The sequence below is a fragment of the Scyliorhinus torazame genome, chromosome 1, assembly GCF_047496885.1.
Source record: "Scyliorhinus torazame isolate Kashiwa2021f chromosome 1, sScyTor2.1, whole genome shotgun sequence".
NCBI lineage: Eukaryota > Metazoa > Chordata > Chondrichthyes > Carcharhiniformes > Scyliorhinidae > Scyliorhinus > Scyliorhinus torazame.
The window spans coordinates 236,461,281-236,485,395 of NC_092707.1; the positions used below are offsets into that span (position 1 = coordinate 236,461,281).

The following is a 24,115-nucleotide window of genomic DNA, read 5'->3' on the forward strand; positions in this document are numbered from 1 at the left end:
CTTATTTTTTTAACTTGATTCTGCTTTTAACGCTCCATCTCCCAGCTGATTTTGTCATCAACTGGAGTACCTAATGGCTCACAGATCTTGTTATACATATTTTTGGTTATTTGGAACTGTAGTTTGCTTACTTGTGCCCTTGGCAAAAAATGTCTTCCTTTCCTCGCAGGGTATGATTGAGTGGAATATATTCTACATTAATGTCTTGCGTTACACCTTTAAAAGAAAGTTGAATTGTGAGTGTTAAAGAAAAGCTAATCAAGTTGTGTATGGAATACACTAAGCTGTTGTGCTCTTGGAAATGTACCAAGTGTTAATAGCATGGAATTTAAAGATTAGTTATTCTAGATTCATTTTTAACCTGGGAGAAAGATGGAGATCATTTAGTGAAATTACTTCTTGATCAGTTGTGACAAGCCAAGTTGAAATCGATCTCTGAAAGAAACTGGGTGCTGCTATTCTTCCATGTTCATGTGACAAAGCTGTTCCAGCAACCATTAATGGCAATTGTATCTAGAAATATATCAATTGTATATGGTTAATGTTGAATGGCAGTGCCTTGCAGATTCATATCCATCACCAACACACAGTGGCAAGTGTGTGCCATCTAGAAGATGCACTGTAGCAACTCACCTGCAGCACCTTCCAAACCTATGACCTCTATCACTTAGAAGGACAAGGACAGCAAACGCATGGGAACACCATCACCTGCAAAGTTCCCTTCAAAGTCTCAACATCCTGACTTCTCTGCGTCAAAATCCTGGAACTTCCTCCCTAACAGTACTGTGGGTGCACGTGGATTGTAGGGGTTCATGAAGGCGGCTCACCACCACCCCCTTAAGGGCAATTGGGGATGGACAATAATAATGCTGGCCTAGCCAGAGACACCCACAACCCATGAATTTGAATATTAGAAAAAGAAAGATGGAATTGAGATCAGAGCAAAACTAACTTTAAGCATCTTATGAATTAAATTCTGAAGGAATGAGACACGTGTTGTTTTAAAAAAAAAAAGAAAATCACATGCACCTGAACTCTCAAGCTCTAACATTTTATGGTATGTTCAGTGGGTATCTAGTCAGTAAGTCCATAACATCATGCCCTTGATTGATTTCAATGTTGAGTCTGTTGATGAAATACTGGCTGGAATTCTACGTTCGTTCGCTGGCAGCCGGATTCTATGTCCGTTCGCTGGCAGCCGGTCGAGGAGCAGAATTAGACTGATTACAACTTTCAGAATTCTACATTTAACTGCCCATGTCTATTTCAAAAATTACCATCAGATTTACTCTGGTAATAGTGCGCACTGTTAGCTTTGTCATTATTTTCAGTGCAAAATCTGGGCTATCCTATGTGTCTGTTGCAATTCTTTGAAATGTTTAGAAATGCCACAAAGAGTAGTGAACCTTTTCCTAATCCTGACATCTTTTTTCCCTAGAGTTCAGATAGATTGGATAGTGAGCACACAGCTTCAAGTTCCAGTTCAAGTGAACGTAATGTGGTGAAGCCAATTATCCGAGTGGAACAGCAAGACTACTACAAACAAGAGATCAGGCAAGGCATAATTTTTATCATCATTAGAATGTTTGTTTATTAGCTACCTTGAGTTATTTCAGATTTTCCAGTGGACAAATTCATCCTCACATAGTTATATGAACATTTTTTTGTACTTGAGCATGGTTAATGTACTTTATTGAAGTAATCTGATAATGATGAAGATTATTTTTCAATTTGACTGGGGTTACCAATCTGGCTTGGATGAGGTCTGCTTTCTCTTTTAAAATTTTTTTTTTAGTGTACCTAATTATTATTTTTTTTCCAATTAAGGGGCAATTTAGCGTGGCCAATCCACCTAACCTGCACATCTTTGGGTTGTGGGGGTGAAACCCACGCAGACATGGGGAGAATGTGCAAACTCCATACGGACAGTGACCCAGGGCTGGGATTCTAACCCGGATCCTCAGTGCCGCAGTCCCAGTGCTATTAATTGCGCCACTTGCAGCCCCGAGGTCTGCTTTCTTACATAGAACATGTAATCCGTTGAATACTGCTTGTAGCATGCTTGAGCGAAAGCATGTAGAGGAATTAGTCTAGTCTCAAAATGTAAACAATTGTTTATGAATCTCAGCTTTTTATTTGCCTACAGCACTTCATAGGATCATGAGTGATTGCAGCACAGAAAGATACCATTTTCCCCATTAAGTCCATGCCAGCTCTCTGCAAGATCATAAGATATAAGAGCAGAATTAGGCCATTTGGCCCATCGAGCCTTCTCCGCCATTCGATCATGGCTGATATATTCTTCATCCCCATTCTCTTGCTTTCTCCTCATAACCCCTGACCTCCATATTAATCAAGAAATGCCCTTATTAATCAAGAATACCAGATTTATGCTTGAGGTGCTGTTACCTACAGGGCTACAGGCCAAGATCTGGATGGTGAAATCAGACCAGAGTTATTTCTTAGAACATCGGAACTAGGAGCAGGCAATTTAGCCTCTTGAGCCTGCTCCACCATTCAATGTAATCATGGCTGATACCATGGGCAGCACGGTAGCATTGTGGATAGCACAATTGCTTCACAGCTCCAGGGTCCCAGGTTCGATTCCGGCTTGGTTCACTGTCTGTGCAGAGTCTGCACATCCTCCCCGTGTGTGCGTGGGTTTCCTCCGGGTGCTCCGGTTTCCTCCCACAGTCCAAAGATGTGCCGGTTCGGTGGATTGGCCATGATAAATTGCCCTTAGTGTCCAAAATTGCCCTTAGTGTTGGGCGGGGTTACTGGGTTATGGGGATAGGGTGGAGGTGCTGACCTTGGGTAGGATCCTCTTTCCAAGAGCCGGCGCAGACTCGATGGGCCGAATGGCCTCCTTCTGCACTGTAAATTCTATGATAATCATGGTCTCAACATCACGGTCCTGCCCATTCTCCAGAACCTTTCAACTTGACTTCTCCCATTCTCCTTCCCTTTCCCTACAACCCTGTAATTTCATTCCTTCAGGTGCTTATCAAATTCCCGTTTCAAAGCCATGATTGAATCTCGGGCAGTGCATTCCAGAGAAAACCACTCACTTCGTTTAAGAAGAGTTTTCATCATGTCACTATTGATTCTTTTGACATTCACCTTAAATTGGTGTACTCAGGTTTTCGATCCTTCTGCCAAAGGGAGACCACATCTGGAGTGCTATATACAGTTTGTTCTCCTTACGAAAGAAAAAAATACATACCGTAAAAGGGAGCTATAACGATCTGCTAAATTCATTCCTGGAATGAATTTTAAGTTCCAGTACTGGCTACTCTTTAAGTCGGTATGTGCCCTGTACTTCCTTGCTTGGCCTTGAGTGTGTTGACGACTTTCTCTAACTGGTTCATGTGCTTTCTAGCAATTGGCATAATCAATATTCTGAGGTCAGAGGAAGTATTTACAACAGTTCCACTGGCCCAGTTTTTGAGTCTGCAGTTGATGCTACTTATAATATTTGTGGCAAAACTGGAATAAAAGATTATGAATGACCATTAACATCTAGCTATACAATCTTCTGAGCAGGTCTGACAGCATCTGTGGAGAGAAAAGGGAACTAACGTTTTGAGTCTGGGTGACTTTGTCAAAGCTAGCTTTTTTACCAACCGATCTGATTTTCACATTGTGCAATTGTCAATTGGGAGTACTTTTATTGTTTTAGTAGTGCCTTTTGTGATGGGAGTCAGCATTCCTATTTTCTCCCCACTACTTAGTCCATCTTCCCCATGTGCCGAATCCTGTGATGCTCACTTATCTTCGAGAAATAGTGAAGGGTCTACAACCAGAACATTAACTTGTCCCTTTTTTTTTTCAGTTGCTGATAAACTCTGCCATTTTCCTTGTTCTATTTTAGATTCCCAATACTTGCAGATTTGTCTGTTCATGTACAAGTTCAATATTTCATTTAAGGAAAAACAACAGTAGTTGTAATGTAGACTTTAAATACTGTATAAATTGATGTCTCAGATTTTGCATTTTTGAAGGCCTGTAGCAGATGTGCAGTTTAGCTTAAAAAGGAGATACAATGAAAGCATAACAAATGGAGCCTGGTTATACATTGAATACTCTAGTGTCATGAAGAGAAATCCCCCAGTGGGTATGGAAGCTGGAACCATTCTCGGCCAAATATTTATTGAAATTAAATGTGTTGCATAAATTTTGGTTTATTCATTAGTGCTGTGTATAAATCTACAACTGCGTGAGCGGTAGGTTGCAAGGGACGTGGGTGGTGTTGGTAAATGTATACGCCCCGAACTGGGATGATGCTGGATTCATGAAGCGCATGTTGGGGCGCATTCCGGACCTGGAGATAGGAGGACTAATAATGGGAGGGGACTTCAGTACGGTGCTGGACCCAGCACTGGACCACTCCAGATCAAGGACGGGAAGGAGGCCGGCGGCGGCCAAGGTACTTAGGGGGTTTATGGATCAGATTGGGGGAGTGGACCCATGGAGGTTTGCAAGACCGCAGGCCAGGGAATTTTCTTTTTTCTCCCACGTGCATAAGGCTTACTCCCGGATAGATTTCTTTGTTCTGGGCAGGGCGCTCATCCCGAGAGTGGGGGGGACGGAGTATTCGGCCATAGCTGTTTCGGACCATGCCCCGCACTGGGTGGAACTGGAGCTGGGAAAGGAGAGGGACCAACGCCCGCTGTGGCGGCTGGACGTGGGACTGCTGGCCGATGAGGTGGTGTGTGGGAAGGTGAGGGGGTGTATTGAAAGGTACTTGGAGGCCAACGACAACGGGGAGGTGCGAGTGGGGGTGGTATGGGAGGCGTTGAAGGCGGTGATCAGGGGAGAGCTGATCTCCATCAGGGCTCATAGGGAGAAGATAGAGGGAATGGAAAGGGAGAGGTTAGTGGGGGAGATCTTGCGGGTGGACAGGAGATACGCAAAGGCCCCGGAGGAAAGATTACTTGGGGAAAGGCGACGGCTCCAGGCGGAGTTTGACCTGCTGACCACTGGCAAGGCGGAGGCACAGTGGAGGAAGGCGCAAGGGGCGACTTACGAGTACGGGGAAAAGGCTAGTCGGATGCTGGCGCACCAGCTCCGTAAGAGGGCGGCAGCGAGGGAAATAGGGGGAATCAAAGATGGAAGGGGAGCCACGGTACGAAGTGCAACGAAAATAAATAAGGTATTTAAGGACTTTTATGCAGAGCTGTACAGATCCCAGCCCCCAGGGGGGGGGGGAGGGGGGATGAGGCGATTCCTGGACCAGCTGGGGTTCCTGAGGGTGGAGGAGCAGGAGGCGGTTGGTTTGGGGGCACCAACTGGGCTGGAGGAGTTGAGTAAGGGTTTGGGGAGCATGGAGGCGGGGAAGGCCCCGGGGCCGGACGGATTCCCGGTGGAATTCTACAGAAAATATGTGAGGACCTTCAACGAGGCAAGAGAGGAGGGAACCCTGCCCCAGACAATGTCGGAGGCGACAATCTCCCTGATCCTAAAGCGAGACAAGGATCCACTGCAATGTGGATCGTACAGGCCGATTTCGCTCCTCAATGTGGATGCTAAGCTATTGGCGAAGGTACTGGCCACTAGGATTGAGGACTGTGTCCCGGGGGTGATTCACGAGGACCAAACGGGATTCGTAAAGGGCAGGCAGTTAAATACCAATGTGCGGCGGCTCTTAAACGTGATAACGATGACATCGGAGGAGGGAGAGGCGGAGATAGTGGCAGCTATGGACGCGGAAAAAGCCTTTGACCGAGTAGAGTGGGAGTACCTCTGGGAGGTATTGCGCAGGTTTGGGTTCGGGGGAGGGTTTATTAGATGGGTTAAGCTCCTTTACAGCGCCCCGGTGGCGAGCGTAGTGACAAACCGGCGGAGGTCAGAGTACTTTCGGCTGTACCGAGGGACGAGACAGGGGTGCCCCCTGTCCCCCCTGTTGTTTGCATTGGCGATCGAACCCGTGGCCATATCACTTAGGGAGTCTCAGAAATGGAGGGGGATAGTCCGCGGGGGAGAGGAGCATCGGGTATCGCTATATGCGGCTGACCTGCTGCTATACGTGGCGGACCCAATGGAGGGGATGATGGAGGTCATGCACACTCTGAAGGAGTTTGGAGAGATTTCGGGCTACAAGCTTAATGTAGAGAAGAGTGAGCTTTTTGTATTACAGGCAGGGGACCAAGAAAGAGGGATAGGGGACCTGCCGCTGAGGAGGGCGGAGAGGAGTTTTCGGTATCTGGGGATCCAGATAGCCAGAAGTTGGGGGGCCCTACATAAATTGAATTTGACGAGGGTGGTGGAGCAAATGGAGGAGGATTTTAAAAGATGGGACATGCTCCCGCTCTCGTTGGCGGGTAGGGTGCAGTCGGTCAAAATGGTGGTCCTTCCGAGGTTTTTGTTCGTGTTTCAGTGCCTCCCCATCGTGATCACCAAGGGCTTTTTCGAGAGAGTAGGTAGGAGTATTATGGGGTATGTGTGGGCAAATAAGACCCCGAGGGTTAGGAGAGGGTTCTTGGAACGCAGCAGGGACCGAGGAGGGTTGGCTTTGCCAAACCTAGAGAGTTACTACTGGGCAGCAAATGTGGCGATGATCCGTAAGTGGGTTATGGAGGGAGAGGGGGCGGCATGGAAGAGGATGGAGATGGCGTCCTGCAAAGGAACGAGCCTGGGGGCGTTGGTAATGGCACCGCTGCCGCTCTCGCCGACAAAATACACCACAAGCCCGGTGGTGGCGGCAACATTAAAGATCTGGGGCCAGTGGAGAAGACACAGGGGTGCAATGGGAGCATCGGTGTGGTCCCCGATCAGGGGTAACCACTGGTTTGTCCCGGGGAAGATGGATGGGGGGTTACAAGGCTGGCATCGGGCGGGGATAAGAAGAATGGGGGACCTGTTCATTGACGGGACATTTGCGAGTCTAGGGGCACTGGAGGAGAAATTTGAGTTACCCCCGGGAAATGCATTTAGATATATGCAGGTGAGGGCTTTTGTGAGGCGACAGGTGAGGGAATTTCCGTTGCTCCCGGCACAAGAAGTTCAAGATAGGGTGATCTCGGGGGTATGGGCCGGGGAGGGCAAGGTATCGGAAATATACCAAGAGATGAAAGAAGAGGGGGAAGCGCTAGTAGAAGAACTGAAAGGTAAATGGGAGGAGGAGCTGGGGGAGGAGATTGAGGAAGGGCTATGGGCCGACGCCCTGGGTAGAGTTAATACCTCTTCCTCGTGTGCCAGGCTCAGTCTGATACAATTTAAGGTGGTTCACAGAGCGCATTTGACGAGGGCGAGGCTGAGTAGGTTCTTTGGGGTAGAGGATAGATGTGAAAGATGTTCAGGGAGCCCGGCGAACCATGTCCATATGTTTTGGTCATGCCCGGCATTGGAGGGGTTCTGGAGAGGAGTGGCGGGAGCAATATCTCAGGTGGTGAAAGTCCGGGTCAAGCCAAGCTGGGGGCTAGCAATATTTGGAGTAATGGATGAGCCGGGAGTGCAGGAGGCGAAAGAGGCCGGAATTCTGGCCTTTGCGTCCCTAGTAGCCCGGCGAAGGGTCTTGCTATTGTGGAAGGAGGCGAAGCCCCCTAGCCTGGAGGCCTGGATTAATGACATGGCGGGGTTCATAAAATTGGAGAGAATTAAGTTTGCTTTGAGAGGGTCTGCACAGGGGTTTTACAGGCAGTGGCAACCGTTCCTAGATTATCTCGCGGAGTGTTAGAAGAAGGTCGATCAGCAGCAGAAACAACCCTGGGGAGGGGGGAACGAGAGACTGTCTGAGGGGATGGACGAGCGGGAGATAGCATGGAGGGTGGGGGGAAACGGAATGCGCGGCCAAGAGCCAGTGTATAAAGCTATGTAAATATACCATCTTGCCGTGTATATATCTTGCTCAGGGAGAATTTGCGTTATTTTGTTACGGGGGGGGGGGTTATTGTTTGTAAGGGGGAAAAATTGTGTTGTTAAAAAACCTTAATAAAAATATTTTTTTAAAAAATAAATAAATCTACAACTGCACAACCACTGGACGAGTAAGCATCTGTTAACAGTGGGATCAACTCCGTATACACTACTTGATTGTTGAAAATGAACCTTTTTTTGCAGGCCTCAAGAAGTGCAAGGTCATGAGCTGATTCTGCCAGCAACTATAGAGTTCCGAGAAAGTTGTAAGTAACTACAACTCATTACATGTTGCAAGTTATAGATGAAGAAATAATTATATCCAGGGTATGTATTCCCAAATGCATATTCAGGCAGTGGATGAGCTTTTTGTTTTACAATATAATCACAGGTATTCTAAAGTTGTGTTCCCAATAATGCATGTGTTCCTGTTTTTAAAACTAATATGTATTGGGTCCAGTTGTATTTTTACAGCGTCAGCCTTAGCTTACTGATAACACTCACCACTGAGTTATAAGTTCAAGTCCCGCTCGTCATTTTTGCGCACATTATATAGACTAGCACTTCAGTATAGTATTGCGAGGGAGTGATACAATGTTGTGGAGGTCTTCCAGATGAGGTGTCAAATTGAGGTTTGGTTTGCCCTGCCAAGTGGATGTAAAAGATCCCATTTCGCTGTTAATATATAATATAATCTTTATTGTCACAAGTAGGCTTACATTGCAATGAAGTTACTGTGAAAAGCCCCGAGTCGCCACACTCCGGCATCTCTTTGGGTACACAGGGAGAGAATTCACAATGTACAAATTATCTAAAAGCACGTCTTTCGGGACTAGTGGGAGGAAACCGGAGCACCCAGAGGAAACCCATGCAGACACGGGGTGAACGTGCAGACTCGACAGTGACCCAGCCGGGAATCGAACCTGGGACCCTGGCGCTGTGATGCCACAGTACTACCGTGCTGCCCACGGTAATAAAAATCTGGGGAGTTAAGACCACAGCCATAAGACCATAGGAACTAGGAACAGGAGTAGGCAGTTTGGCCCCTCTAACCTGCTCTGCCATTCAATAGGACCGTGACTAATCCGACATTCCTCACGCCCACTTTCTTGCCCTTTTCCCGTAACCCTTGAAACCCTTACTGATTAAAAATCTATCTATCTCAACCTAAAATGTACACAAGGAGTCTGCCCACAGCTTTCTGTGGCAAGGAGTTGCAAAGATTCTCAACCCTCAGAGAAGACGTTTCTCCTCATCTGTCTTAGATGGGCATTCCTTTATTCTGAGACTATGCTCTCTGATCCAAGACTCTCCCATGAGGGGAAATAAAGTTGACGGTAAATCAAATGTACCTCTAACTGTGGAGCTGAAGACTTAAAAAGTGCTTTATTCATGCAAGTTTGATCTTCTAAGCACCTAGCTACTTGAAATTGCACTGGGCCGCACAGTAGCACAGTGATTAGCACTGTTGCTTCACAACATCAGGGATTCGATTCCGGGATTGGGTCACTGTCTGTGTGGAGTCTGAGCATTCTCCCTGTGTCTGTGTGGGTTTCCTCCGGCTGCTCCAGTTTCCTCACACAAGTCCCAGAAAACATGCTTGTTAGGTGAATTGGAAATTCTGAATTCTCCCTGTGTACCTGAACAGCTGCCGGAATGTGGTGACTAGGGGATTTTCACAGTAACTTCATTGCTGTGTTAATGTAAGCATTTTGTGACACTAATAAAGATTATTATAAAAATTGAAGACAAGTCCTAGAATAAAATATATTTTTGGGATGGGCTGTCATTATATTAATTTAGTTGGTAATTAAGCATTTGTGTTATTTTACAGCTGAAGATGCCTTCCTATCTGCCGTTGTTAACTATACTAATAGTTCTACTGTCCATTTCAAGCTGTCTCCTACATATGTACTGTATATGACTTGCCGATATGTCCTATCCAGCCAGTACCGACTTGATATGAGCCCCTCTGAACGTACTCATAAAGTTATTGCAATAGTTAACAAGATGGTTAGCATGATGGAAGGAGTTATTCAGGTGAGTTTTGAGATTCATTGATGTTTGATTTGCTTTCAGATTTGCGTTTTTATGTTTGCATAACAGATTTTGCAGTGATTAGGATAAGTGATAATGAATTTACTGACTTAAAATAGTTTCTGTAGCTTAACTAGTAAACTAGCGTAAGATGACAATTTGCTTTGTTGGTGGACTTGGCAACATCAAAATGATACGGGACAGAGCAGGCAAATAATTGACAAATGAGTTTCAGCACAGATAAAAGATAGTGTATTTTACTAACAAGAATAAGGAGGTCACTTGTTATTTGGAAAGTGCAAGTCTTGATGGGATAGAAGCACAAAGGGATCTGAGTACAAATATGCCAATCACTAAAAGATTGCCACAGGCTAGCAAAACCATAAAATAAGCATTAGACTTTATTTCTCGAGGACTAGAATTGAAAAGTAAAGAAGTTGTACCAAATTTGTATCAAAGTTAATTACTATGAGAATTCAGGATATAAAAATTCAGGATATTTGAGAAGAGGGTGCAGGAAGTCGTGATGGATGACACCAGAAATCTGTATATGCACATATTAGGAATTAATTGGCACACTGTGGGTCTCATTTCTCTCAAAATAAGAAGGCTGAGGGCTGAACCGATCAAATTCTTTAAAAGATTAAATGTTTTGTAAGAGTGAGTTTGAGAGAATGTTTTCTCTTGTGGCATAACTAGAGCCCATCAATATAAGATAGTCACCAAGCAATCAATAGAGAATTCAGAAGAAACTTCTTTCTCACAACTCTTTGGGTAATGTGGGACTCATTACCAGTGGGAGCAGTTGAAGGAAATAATATAGCTTCATTTAAAGAGAATTTAGGCAAGCACATGAGGAAGAAGTGACAGCCAGCTCAAGTGGACCATAAATACCACTTGGACTGGTTGGGCCAGTGACCTGTTTCTATGTTGTATATCCTATATAATCCTTTGTGGATACAATTTTTCACTCCCATTTGTGTATTCAGTTTTGTGTTGACTTGACCCACAGGGTGCTGAACCTACGATTTTACACACCGTGTAAAAGTGTTATAATTTGTCTGGATAATTGAGCAAACTGAATAAATAGCAAACGCCCAAAGTAGTTGCAAGCAGTTTCTGTTTTTCCTTGATTTGTCGAGCACTACCTCTAAATTAGGAGTGTTCTTTGTTGCCGCTGCTACTTAGCATTACAAAACCTTTTTTTTATGTGGTACCTTGTTTTTATTCCTTTCCTCGTGGCTCTTGTTCAAATGGTGAACCAGTGGACTAGTAATCCAGAGGCCAAGGGGGACACGGGATCAAATCTTACCACACCAGCTAATAGAATTTAAATTCAGTTAATAAATCTGGAATTTAAAGCTAGTAACACTAATAGAAATTCTCTGGGTGATGACTGCTCTTTAGGAAAAGAACTCTGCCGTCCTTATCTGGTCTGGCCTACATGTGGCTTCAAACCCATGATAATGTGCTTGACTTCTAACTGCCTTCGGAAATGACCGAGCAAGTCGCACAGTTCAAGGGCAATTAAGAATGGGCAAGAAATGCTGGCCTTGCTAGTGACACCCACATCCCATGAAGCATTGTATTGAATCCGGGACGGCTAGGGAGCAGAGTCTCAAGTCGGGTGGCACAGTGGTTAGCACTGTTACTTCACAGCGCCAGGGACCTAGGTTTGATTCTCGGCTTCGGTCACAGTCTGTGCGGAATTTGCATGTTGTGTCTGTATGGGTTTCCTCCGGGCACTCCGGTTTCCTCCCACAAGCCCCGAAAGACATGCTTGTAAAGTAAATTGGCCATTCTGAATTCTCCCTCTGTGTACCGGAGTGTGGCAACTAGGGGATTTTCACAATAGCCTCATTGCAGTATTAATGTGAGCCGACTTGTAAATAAAGATTATTATTAGTTCAATTAGTAAATAAAGATTATTATTAGTTCAATGAGTTTTCTCAAGAGCAGTGCTTCCCAAATATGTTCCCATTGTGACACATTGATGCCTGGACCCAGAGGAAGAGTTGAGGGGGATTGATTGATTATTGAGGACCTGTGACTCTCTGTATTTAACATAGAACATACAGTGCAGAAGGAGGCGATTCAGCCCATCAAGTCTGCACCGACCCACTGAAGCCCTCACTTTCCACCCTATCCCCGTAACCCAATGACCCCTCCTAACCTTTTTGGTCATTAAGGGCAATTTATCATGGCCAATCCACCTAACCTGCACGTCTTTGGACTGTGGGAGGAAACCGGAGCACCCGGAGGAAACCCACGCAGTCACGGGAGAACGTGCAGACTCCACACAGACTGACCCAGTGGGAAATCGAACCTGGGACCCTGGCGCTGTGAAGCCACAGTGTTATCCACTTGTGCTACCGTGCTGCCCAACCATTTGTGTTAGTTTCTCTCCCAGCCTGTTTGTGTACCACTCTTTGTATATATGTCAGTCTGTGTCTATCAATACAGATTTGCACTTCTCTTTTTTTCCTATTGGCCAAACTTAGACTCCAAATCGCTCTGTAAAAAAAATAATTCAGCCTCCTGCTTTCCATATGGGATTCAAATTGTACAGTCAATGATCTCTACTGAAAGAAGTTTCTGATTGCTTTCTGCGGGTTTTAAAAAAAATACTTGTATGTTAATTCTCAACACAGTGAAACTATCTCCCAAGATAGTTGCTATATTTAAGCCAAGGTATTGTAGCATTGTTTAAAGGGATGTTTCATGAGCAATGGAATAGCATGACCATTTCAACATGGATAATTGAATGACAGCAGTGATCCTCCTCACCCTTTCAGTCAACGTGAAACTCCCAGAAAACTGATTTGCAGGGGAAAATATTTATCTGATTGAACAATTGGGGCTGGTTAGAAAGAAAAGGCACAAGATGGAGAAACAAGGTGACAAGCGGACAGAGTCTGTGGTGGAGTGACAGTGAGGGGCATCAATTTGGAGAAGTTCAGGTTAACCAATCTTGCAACTCCAGGAGTTACAGTCAGGGTCCAGCGTGGACTGATTAGTAGGGACCATGCAAGTGTCCTAGGTATAGTCTGCAAACTTGTCGAGCGTTACGGTTTTTAAACACGAGCAGGACTTGAGTTTCAAATATTGAAATTTTTAAATGGGCTTAAGGGAAAGGTGAATAAGACTGTGAAATGAATACTTTTAACAGTCTACTCGTCCAGACGGAACCCCAGTTACTCGTTCCTCAACCCCAGTTCTGGTCACCTCCCTTGGTTTAAGAACCATTGCTCCAGAGGAAATAAGTACATAAGAGGACTGTGAGTAATTATAAACTAAAGGCTTACTTTCTGCCTCTGTAGCCAATCTGATTTGCCTGACTACAGGGGGCATCACATAAACCCGAGCTGTTTATGGATGGGTAAACCTGTGTATGCACGTGTCAGTTTTAAGCAACTTGAATTGTAGCATCTCGAGAGTCTTTAGTCCTCTTGTATAAGGACTTAATTTGTGGGAAGAGTAATTGGTTAACCTTTGACAAGAAATGTTTACAACTTTCATTTCAGTTTTTAAAGATCTGTTAGGCCATTTTCTTGGAATTGCAGTAATTCAACATTTCTCCACTAGACTTTGGCATTGCCTTCTTGCAACTCCCTGTTAATCGTTGTGATTTTTTTTGATGTAATTTATACATTCTATGTTCAGAATGCTTTACTTTAAAGTTTCCAAAGGATTTTCCGTTTTTTAGAAATCAAATAGGCATTTGATGTAAACTGCTTTAGACATTAAAAAACAGACAATTTTATTTTTGTACACCTATAAATCAAAAAGCAAAATAGTTTTTTCCACTAAGTGCTAAAATTCAAGTATTTGCTTTCAACTGGGAAAGTAGTGAAAGTGATTACCTCTTTCCTTTTTGTCCCACCAACCTCACTGCAAAATGATAACTTGATGTGCAAATTAATGCAAGTTTGTTTCCAGATCATTGGAGTTCAGATGGTTTGTGTTTTAATTTGCTGTCTCTGTAGTTTCACGATTAAATTTAATTTTATGCAATGTTTTGCATTGTATTAATCATTATTTGTGTACATCGTGACTGTTATTTTTTTTCTCTATTTTACCTGATTCCTCTTCCCTTTTCTGCAGGATATAGCACAGTATGAACAGGTAGGACATGTTGCTGGGAACTGTTTCCAGCAGTCAGCTTAGCTCAGTTTCTCATGCTTCTCCATATCAGAAACAACAAATCCAGTGGCTGGACTGAATGGTACATAACACTCATTTAGCAATTGGAACATGCAGCACTAAAACTTGACTGCACAACTATGTTGGCATTTCATTTTATCTGCTTAATGCACTTTTCTGTGGTGATGTACAGATTCAGCCCAAGTTCCCTTGCTTGATGTCTGTGGCCATGTTCTTTTGTCAGCCTTGTTTAACATTGCCTAGCCTGGATCATGCGGTCAGGGGTTGCATTTAAAACTGATCATCATGTAACACAGAAGAAAAGTACTGAAGAATGACATTATTCTGATCATTACAGAAACAGAAGAATATTGCAGGTGCACTTGCCTTCTGGATGGCAAATGCATCAGAACTTCTCAACTTCATCAAACAGGACAGAGACCTGAGTCGGATCACACTCGATGCGCAGGATGTCTTGGCTCATTTGGTGCAAATGGCTTTCAAGTATGGAAATTAAAACACTGACAATGTTTTATCCAAGTCTTAGTCAATATGTTATTCTTTCACTAAAGGCAAATATTAAATTAGTGTATTTTATTTTGTGACTTTCTCCACCACTAGCCTCCAGCCTAGACCTTGCCAGAAAGTAGACTAATTAGCAATGCCGTTCTATTCTATTTTTTACCTTCAGTACCATGTAATCCTCTTCAAAATACAGTTTATATTAGAAAACCTCTAACAACCTGACTCTTCCTTGATTGAAATTCATTTTCCTCACGAGCCTCATTGTGGTACTTCCTGTAGTAGAACCATAGACTGTTTTTATATGTTGTCTTCTTCACCATGTTAGGATGTGGAGAGGAGGAGGAGATTGTCAAAACACATGAAAATACTCTGAGCTAGCTGTATTAGAACTGCAGACAAGCAATTTGAATGTTGGGCATGAAATGGTTAATTTTTACACATTGTGAATTGACCTGATGCTTCCTCAACCATGAAATTTCCTTCTAGATTTAACCTGTTCTGAGTATTGTTCTCCTTTCTTAAGATATATTTATGGCGTGCAATTAGGACAGTTTATGTTGCGAGTCATGGTCATGTTTTATCCAAAGAAAAAAATACTGTTTAGTGCTCATATATTGATCAAGAATTACTGTCTATGTATGGAATTAAAACTAAATATTCCAGTAAGGTATGTTTTAATGGATCCATGGAGGCAACGTTTTTATGGATGTTTTTGAGTCAGTTTGCTTCATCTGATGGGCAGCACGGTAGCATAGTGGTTAGCACTGTGGCTTCACAGCACTAGGGTCCCAGGTTCGATTTCCTGCTGGGTCACTGTCTGTGTGGAGTCTGCGTGGGTTTCCTCCGGGTGCTCCGGTTTCCTCCCACAGTCCAAAGACGTCCACGTTTGGTGCATTGGCCACGCTAAATTGCCCTTACTGTCCAAAAAGGTTAGGAGGGGTCATTGTGTTAGGGGGGACAGGTGTAAGTGAGGGCTTAAGTGGGTTGATGCAGACTCGATGGGTCGAATGGCCTCCTTTTGCTCTGTATATTCTATGTTCTATCTTTTGTACCTTTCAGTGTTTAAATTTTTGGATTTTAAACCTGCAGAATACTATTATATAAGAAATGCTAAAATATAAATAAAACTAAAGGAACAGAAAAGGACATAGTTCAGGCAACTGATGAATTCTAAATACTGACGGGAGAGTGGGTTCCTCTGGGGAATGCAACTGGAGCCATGCCCCTAACAACATGGGTGGCTCAGCTGTAGAGGGAAGGAGGAGAAAGATTAGCTTACACTAACCATTTATAGAATCCTTACAGGGCAGAAGGAGGCCATTCGGCCCATCGAGTCTGCACCGGCCCTTGGAATGTGCACCCTACTTAAGTCCTCGCCTCCACCCTATCCCCATAACTCAGTAACTCCACCTAACTTTTTGGACACTAAGGTGCAATTTAGCATAGCCAGTCCACCTAACCTGCACATCCTTGGACTGTGGGAGGAAACCCGAGCACCCAGAGAAATCCCACGGGGAGAAAGTGCAAATTCCACACTGGCAGTTACCCGAGGTCGGAATTGAACCCGGGTCGCTGGAGCTGTGGGGCAGCGGTGCTAACCATATGTTTTCTGCTCAACCTAAAAGGTTTTTGAATGAGTTTCTGGCCAAATTTGGCATCATTCGGTCCTCCCAACAATTGTTTGTTTAAACTATTTCCAGAATTTATTCCATGGTGTTGTAGTGTGGCATTTAAGCTTCCAAGTAATGGCGACAAATTTAGTGGTAATCCATTATGTAGAAAAGTGCTTTTTTAGATTTTTTTCCAAGATATTAAAAGCAAAGTTTAATGCTGTACTCAAACTCACTTATAAGCTATATTCAACTAACAGTCCCAGAATCCAAAATGAAATTTTGTTCTGTGTCTGGAAATACTTGGCTCTCAACTTGGGCAACACGGTAGCATTGTGGATAGCACAATTGCTTCACAGCTCCAGGGTCCCAGGTTCGATTCCTGCTTGGGTCACTGTCTGTGCGGAGTCTACACATCCTCCCCATGTGTGCGTGGGTTTCCTCCGGGTGCTCCGGTTTCCTCCCACAGTCCAAAGATGTGCAGGTTAGGGAGATTGGCCATGCTAAAATTGCCCTTAGTGTCCAAAATTGCCCTTAGTATTGGGTGGGGTTACTGGGTTATGGGGATAGGGTGGAGGTGTGCACCTTGGGTAAGGTGCTCTTTCCAAGAGCCGGTGCAGACTTGATGGGCCGAATGGCCTCCTGCACTGTAAATTCTATGATAAACTAGTAAATGTGACAATTCAGCAAGTGATCTTCCTGAGATACCATTAGATATTCAATTTGTATCAGAACATAATTTTAGTTTTAGCACTTCACTTCTCCAATTCCATCCAAGGTGGTCTCCTACCAGCAGGAAAAACATTTTGTGCATTGTGCTTCAGTTTGAGAAACAAATTATAAACTGGCATGTGCAGAATCTTTTGGAAGGCTGTTATTTCAATAAGCTGTTTTTTTATATTCCTGGGAGTTCCCAGTCCAATTTTATAAACAGATTTTCTTTCATTTTAGAGGAAGTAATATGGAGTGATTTTTAAAAAATTAATATTGAGCATTAGTTGGGCATTTTGTGGAACTGCACAATGAATGACTATATTCACCTGGGAGAAAGGATCGAGAAGGAATATTGGAATACCCTATAGATTTTGATTCAGTGCCTATTAGTTGTGACATTTTTCAGAATTTCAAGATAATGGATCCATTTAAAAGATTTGTATCCATGTAATCATTTCAGAGTGAATGTTGGTCTTGGAATTAAGTAGAAAATTAAGATATGAGGAAAGTTTAAGAAAATTGGGTTTTTCCTTTGGGAAAGAACAAGACTTCAAGTGATCTAACTGAACATTTCAAGGTTGTTTAAGGATATTAACAATTTTTTAAAAAAGCTGTCTTTTTACTCACTCGAGTAATTTAATTACAAGAGAAAATATCAAGCAGCTGTGAACTGGAGAAATCCCCCCCCCCCCCCGCGAATCCCACTTTCCAGTTCCTGATTTGTAGTTACAGCACTTAAAGTGCATATCCAAGTGCTTTCTAAATGAGACATGTCTCTACCACCCTTTCAGGCAGAGTTCCAGACCCCCCACTTTCTAGGTGAAAAGAAATTCCCAACTTCCCTCTCTACGAATTAATTTAATTTATGCCTCTTGATTATTGATCTGTCTGCTTAGGTAAGTAGGTCCATCCTTTCCACTCTGTCTAGGTTCCTCATAATTTTGTTCACCTCAATTGGGTGGTATGGTGGCACAGTGGCTAGCACTGCTGCCTCACAATGCCAGGGACCTGGGTTTGATTCTAGACTTGGGTGACTGTGTGGAGTTTGCATCTTCTCCCTGTGTCAGCGTGGGTTTCCTCGATGTGCAGGTTAGGTGGATTGACCATGCTAAATTGCCCCTCTGTGTCCAAAGGTTGGGTGGGGTTACAGGAGACAGGAGTAGGGCGGGACCAAGTGGGATGCTCTTTCAGAGGACCGGTGCGGACTCTAAAGGGCCAAATGGCCGCCTCCTGCACTGTAGGGATTCTATCATTCAATTAAATATCCCCTCAACCTACTTGCAGCTCCATTCCTTGCAGCTCAAGTTTTCCATCCTGGCAACATGTAAATCTCTGTACCCACTATTATGAGCACATCTTTTCTGTAATGTGACAGACCGTAGTACTCCAATTGTGGCCTAACGTTTTGCGCAGTTCTAGCCTAACTTGTCTGCTATTATATTCTATGCCTCTGCTACTAAAATGCAAGCATCTTGTATGCTTTAACAATATATACCTATCATGCTACCTATCATGCTACCTACTGGGACTTGAAAACATGCACCCCAATTTCCTTTGTTGCTCCAAGGTTTACAGTGCCCTCCCATTTATGCTTTCTTTGCCCTCCTCAAATCTTCACACTTCTCTGAAATGAATTCCGCTCTTTGCTTTTCTGCCCAATTTACCAGCCCATTATTAGCTTTCAGCAGGTTGCAACTTCTGCACCATTAACCACACGGTCAATTTTTGTACCATCTGAAATTTATTAAGCCATATCTCCAGAATTGAGTCTGAATCACTGATATACCATGAAAAGCAAGTGACCTAGTGCTGAAAAATGGAAGTGAGAAGTTTAAATTCTTTAGCGAGAAGTGATGGTGGTTGGAGATGATCTCTGAAGATGGATAGTCCTCTTGCCTCATCATGGCTCTTTCACCATGTAATTCTCCCCATACACAAGAATTTGAGAGTGACTAAAATATTATTTTTTTGAATGTCTTAAAAGTGCCTGTGGATGTGGGATATTACATGGACTTAATATTTCAGATGTTAAGCCTTTTTTTATTTGAAGTTATAAAAGGTAAAATTGGTGAATTCTGTGTTACAGATACTTGGTACACTGTCTTCAATCGGATCTCAATAATTATATGCCAGCATTTCTTGAAGATCCTGAAGAAGCAAGCCCAGAAAGACCCAAAATAGGTCTGAAAACAATCCACATTCTTTAAGATGAAGCATACTTTGGATTTGCATATTCATAAAACTTTGTGGGGTTGTTTCTTGTCGACATAAGACCACCTATCTTATTGATCCCGTCTTAACCCAGTTCAAAGACTACGAATCTTTTCCTAATGCTAGTTCTTTGTTTTGTTATTTAATAATTTCTCCCATCAATCCAAAATATTTAAATGCCATTTTCCCTGTCAATTTGACACTACTTAGTCTTCCTTAAACTTGCAAGTATTTCTCTAATATATTGCATTCAGTAAGTCCCGCAGCATGCATGGAGGAGCAAAGGAGCAGGTTGTGATCATTTGGGAGGTCTTAAGTTTGGATGAAGAAATAGGTTTTGCGCAACACTGAGTCAAATAGTATCTGAAAGATACTCTCATAAATATTCCAAAATCTTACTGCAGCTTGGAGTCCAATTATTAATAAAAGAAACTAGGTACGTTTATAGAAACAGAAATAATTTTGTAAATGGAAACAATTGTTGTTGGAAATGGTCCATAAAACGCGTTGATAGAAATGGACAGTCAGAAAAGCAATTTACTCAAAACCAGCAATAAAACCCGAAAATTTGGAAAACCAAGTAGGTCAGACACTGGGAGAGAAACATGATTAACATTTCAGGTCAATGATCTTGCATCAACATCTATGAAAGGTCTTGATCTGAAACATTAACTGTTTTTCACACTCCATGCAGAGTTCTCATGAATGGCTATCAATCTAAAGCACTAAATGTTTCTCTCTACAGATATTGCCTGATCTGCTGAGTGTTTCAAGTATCAGCAGTGTTTTCTTTTTACTAAAAACTAGTTTTGACTTGAAGCAGTGTGCTTGTCTGAGAGCTGGGATGTTATTGCAGCTGCAAAATAAATTAAACCACATGAATTTTCTATCATTTCCTCAGTGATAATTTGTAGTCCTCTGGCCGTTACTCCGTACAGTTTCATATCCAAATTTGGATCAGACCTTCATGTGGGAATTAAAGTGACTGGAACTGCTCGTATGGTGGGGATGTTACACCTTGGTAGCCAATTGGTAGACTACATCTTAAAGCCTGCTGGTCATGTATGATCTGGAATTTCATCCATTTGATCTGAAGTCAGTTTTCAGGCCCAACTGAGAACTCTGTATCCTTTCTACTGACTCTGCCCTCCTGACTGTCTGCTTGCTCAAACAATTGGACTTTGTGTCCAACTTAGATGAGCGACAAATCCTTCCTCCAAAACCTTTTGTGACTCCACCCTCACTTTATTTAACTCCATGCAGCTAAGGTTGTAAGCCACACTTTCATCAACTCAATACCAGACATCTCTAACTCCACCCTGAACCAATTCCAAATCAACCAAATTTCCACTATCTGTGTCCTGTCCTCCACTAAGATCTCTCAAAAGACCATCTCTCCCTGACCTAGAATTGAATTCCAGTTACTAATGGATTAAATTTAACATTCTCAAGCTCATCGCAAGTCCCTCCACTACCTGGACATACCCTCCCTCTGTATCCTTCTCCAGTCTTGTATATCCTTTTATGCCATTCCTTGAACTCTGGCATTAAATGTATTTGGCATTTTCCCTGGTGCCAGCAGCTTCAGACCTATTCGCTAGCATTCTTTCCTCAGTCTAACTTCTTTGTGTCTCTACCTTTCTCCCTACAAAATCTTCCATCCTTTCAGGAGTTCCATTCCCTTCCTTGTTAGTGGTTCTAGGACTCTGGAATTATGGGAACATAATTCGTACAGAAAGCAGGGTATGGTTCAACTTTAGATTTGTTCATTTATTGAACCTACAAAACCTTTTACGATTTGACTGACACAATCAACCATGGGCATGTTGTTACTGGTATTGATCATAAGCCTGAATCTGGAGATAACCAGTCTCTGCCCTCTTTTGACTGCAGTGACGCCACTTCAATGTTGTCCCTTTTTATAATCTTTGAGTCACACCATCAGCTACCTAGGTTTAGGGCTGGATTGCCCAGCTCTTCACACCCCTTTACCCTGGTCTGTTCTGTGCTCTGAACTCTGCAGGATTGCAAGGGCATAGTCAATTCTCCTGCTGTTTGCACATCAAGCATATAATATGACTTCCCTCCCACAATGAGGGGCACTTCGCCCATAGCTTATTCATGTGTAAATGCTTCTTTCATTCTCAGCAGGAACTGCTCGCAGTTCATAGTTACAGTTAACCTGTGTCATTGCAGTTGCTCTTTAAATCAATTGTGTCAGTTGATTCACACCCTTGGTGGCTAGGTTAACTTTCATGTCCTTCACCTCTTCTGCTTCCCCACACCAAAAATAAACCTAATGTGTTGCAGTAACTGGATGGTGGTCTCTTTCTCGTCTTCCTGTGCTTTTTTTATATTCAGAAAAATCCTTTGACTTGCTCTTTTTCACTGCAGAAAGCACTTAGCTGCTTTGGATGTGGTGAGTAACTGTCAGTCATAGTGGGAATGTTTATAAACATTGTGGTTAGAATCAAAGCAGGGTAATGGAGATGCATTCAGCATGAAGGGAAAGATTGATAAACAATCCACCAAACTGTCCCTGGAGTAATGCAACTGTCTTTGCAGTAATAAAACTGTCAATTACTGGCTAATGCAATGTATAAATTTGCGTAGAAAAGGAAAGTGTGGGCCATTCCTAGTGCCAGAGGAGACCTGGACCAATTCTACTCCGTCAGATGCATTTGCGTCTCCAGAACGGAGAATCCAGCCCATTCTCTCTATTCTGAGGATTGAAGTACATGCAACTCAAATTTCCTCTTCGAGTACATTCTGAGAATTTGGGCACTGATTGAACCTTATTGTATGAAGCAGGTTTTTGGCTGTACCTCATCTTCTGATGACACATTTACTTCAAATTATTTAATTATCCTTAAATGCAAGTGGTCTCTTTAGAAGACCAATGACTAGCTTGTATTAAATGCAAAGGATGTACCAAAAACATGAATTACGACTGTCTTGGTCTTAACCAATGGCTCAAATTGGATGCTGTCCAGAGTAATCTTGAACGTTGTCATTTTGCACAAGGTGCACTAGATTGTTTTATTCATGCTGCAGTTTGGCTACAATCTCAAATTAAGTAATTGTTTGGGGAAAAAAGGAATAAAGTTGCACTTAGTAAACATTAAAAAAGTCATGGTAGCATAGTGGTTAGTACAGTTGCTTCACAGCTCCAGAGTCCCAGGTTCGATTCCCAGCTTGGGTCACTGTCTGTGCAGAGTCTCCCTGTGTCTGCGTGGGCTTCCTCCGGGTGCTCCGGTTTCCTCCCACAGTGCAAAGGTGTGCAGGTTAGGTGGATTGGCCACGCTAAATTCCCCTTCGGGCTAGGTGGGATTACTGGGTTACGGGGATAGTGTTGGGTGGTGTGGCCTTGGTTAGGGTGCTCTTTCCAAGGGCTGATGTAGACTCGATGGGCCAAATGGCCTCCTCCTGCACTGGAAATTCTATGATTCGATAAAATGGAGAGGATCAACAAATAATTGGTATTATGCTTGTCTTGGTGATAGTGGTGTCATATGTACAGAGGTAGAGGAAAAAGTCAAACTTAGCTGATAATGTTAGGCAGCAACATTCTATATGTTTAGACAGTAGAATTAAATGTTTTTACTTTTAGAGCTTTAAACAAAAAAGAATCTGAATAAAACCCATAAGATTTTGCATACATGTCTGTAACTCAAGTCAATTATGAATCAACATGAAAACTGTTTCGCTTTCACAAAATCGCGTATAAATAGACTGATTCAAATAAGGTAAACATGGTCCCTTAGTGTCCACATGTAGCTAGACTTGTAATTGAATTTGTCTGTCTTTGAGCTGAGTCAAACTTTATGAAACCATACAGATATCAAAGCAATCTAAAAATCAAATGTCAGAATGTAAAATTGTTCAGTCACAAAATTAGTTCTGCAGCTGAAGTGTTTAACAAAAGTTTGCTTGGCAATGATTTTCATTTTGTTTTCCAGATGATGTCTTGCACACATTGACAGGAGCAATGTCTTTATTGCGTCGTTGCCGTGTGAATGCTGCTCTCACTATCCAACTATTCTCTCAGCTTTTTCACTTTATTAATATGTGGCTATTCAATAAACTGGTCACCGAGCCAGACTCGTGCCTCTGTTCTCATTATTGGGGAGCCATCATCCGACAGCAGCTTGGTCACATTGAAGCATGGGCTGAGAAACAGGGCTTGGAACTGGCTGCAGACTGTCATCTTAGCAGAATAGTACAGGTCAGTTAATGAAATTATGCTTAACACTGCAGAGTATGTTTTCTCCCTGGTGCAAGGGTCAAGGATGTCTCAGAGCGTTTACAGGACATTCAGGAGGGAAGGGTGAACAGCCAGTGATAATGGTAATGGTACACAGTACAAATGATATGGGTAAGGAAAGGATCTGGTCCTAAAAGCAGAAATAAGGGAGATAGGAAGAAAGTTGAGAAGTGTGACCGCAAAGGATTACTACCAGTGCCACATGCTAGTCAGAGTAGAGAGGGAGGGTTTCAGATTCCTGGGGCATTGGGATCGGTTCTGTGGAAGGTGGGACCATTACAAACTGCCGTGGTCATTGTACTCACCATGAGGCGGGGCCTCGGCGCTCCAGGGCTTCCCTTTGTCTAGGGGCCACCCAAAATGGCTACCAACTATGTGTAAGCCATGTGGATGAGCCCCTGCACTCCCGGGGTCCCTGCAAAGGCTGTTTGCGATGCCTTTGTGTTCCTTGCTGCCATGTGTAATCCATCGTAACCCACCTATAGCCCTTCTCCCGCTTGTCACTTTGTTTTCCCTTTGGATCCTGACAAGAGGTCCCCCCCACCACCACCACCCCTTGCTCATATCTCCTGAAGCTAGCTTTCCTGCGAGTGCGGTGCTCCCCTTCGTCTGCTGCATGTCTGTTCCCCCTCCTCACCCTTTCCTGCTCTTGTCCCCTCCTTTCTGAGCCTTAGCCATCACATTCATACCAAGGCGGTGTGGTCCCTAATCGTCTTCCACAGCCCCAGCCCACCAGGGTATCTGGTTCTAGTTGTGG

The 24,115-nt window shown here is 43.3% G+C and overlaps 1 protein-coding gene across 12 annotated transcripts in view; it reads left to right on the plus strand.

The window, feature by feature from the left end:
• The window catches only part of afdna (afadin, adherens junction formation factor a), a 323,280-nt gene that overhangs the window by 179,534 nt on the left and 119,631 nt on the right, over positions 1-24,115 (plus strand). For 9 of the 12 annotated variants that reach the window (XM_072503518.1, XM_072503546.1, XM_072503555.1 and 6 more), the window contains 7 exons: positions 1,439-1,554; positions 8,059-8,120; positions 9,689-9,894; positions 13,996-14,016; positions 14,393-14,538; positions 18,970-19,064; positions 23,054-23,319. In XM_072503518.1, coding sequence (XP_072359619.1) covers positions 1,439-1,554; positions 8,059-8,120; positions 9,689-9,894; positions 13,996-14,016; positions 14,393-14,538; positions 18,970-19,064; positions 23,054-23,319 — 912 coding nt within the window. The remainder of the gene's footprint in view (positions 1-1,438; positions 1,555-8,058; positions 8,121-9,688; positions 9,895-13,995; positions 14,017-14,392; positions 14,539-18,969; positions 19,065-23,053; positions 23,320-24,115) is intronic. The other 3 variants (XM_072503522.1, XM_072503571.1, XM_072503579.1) reach the window with 1 other exon arrangement.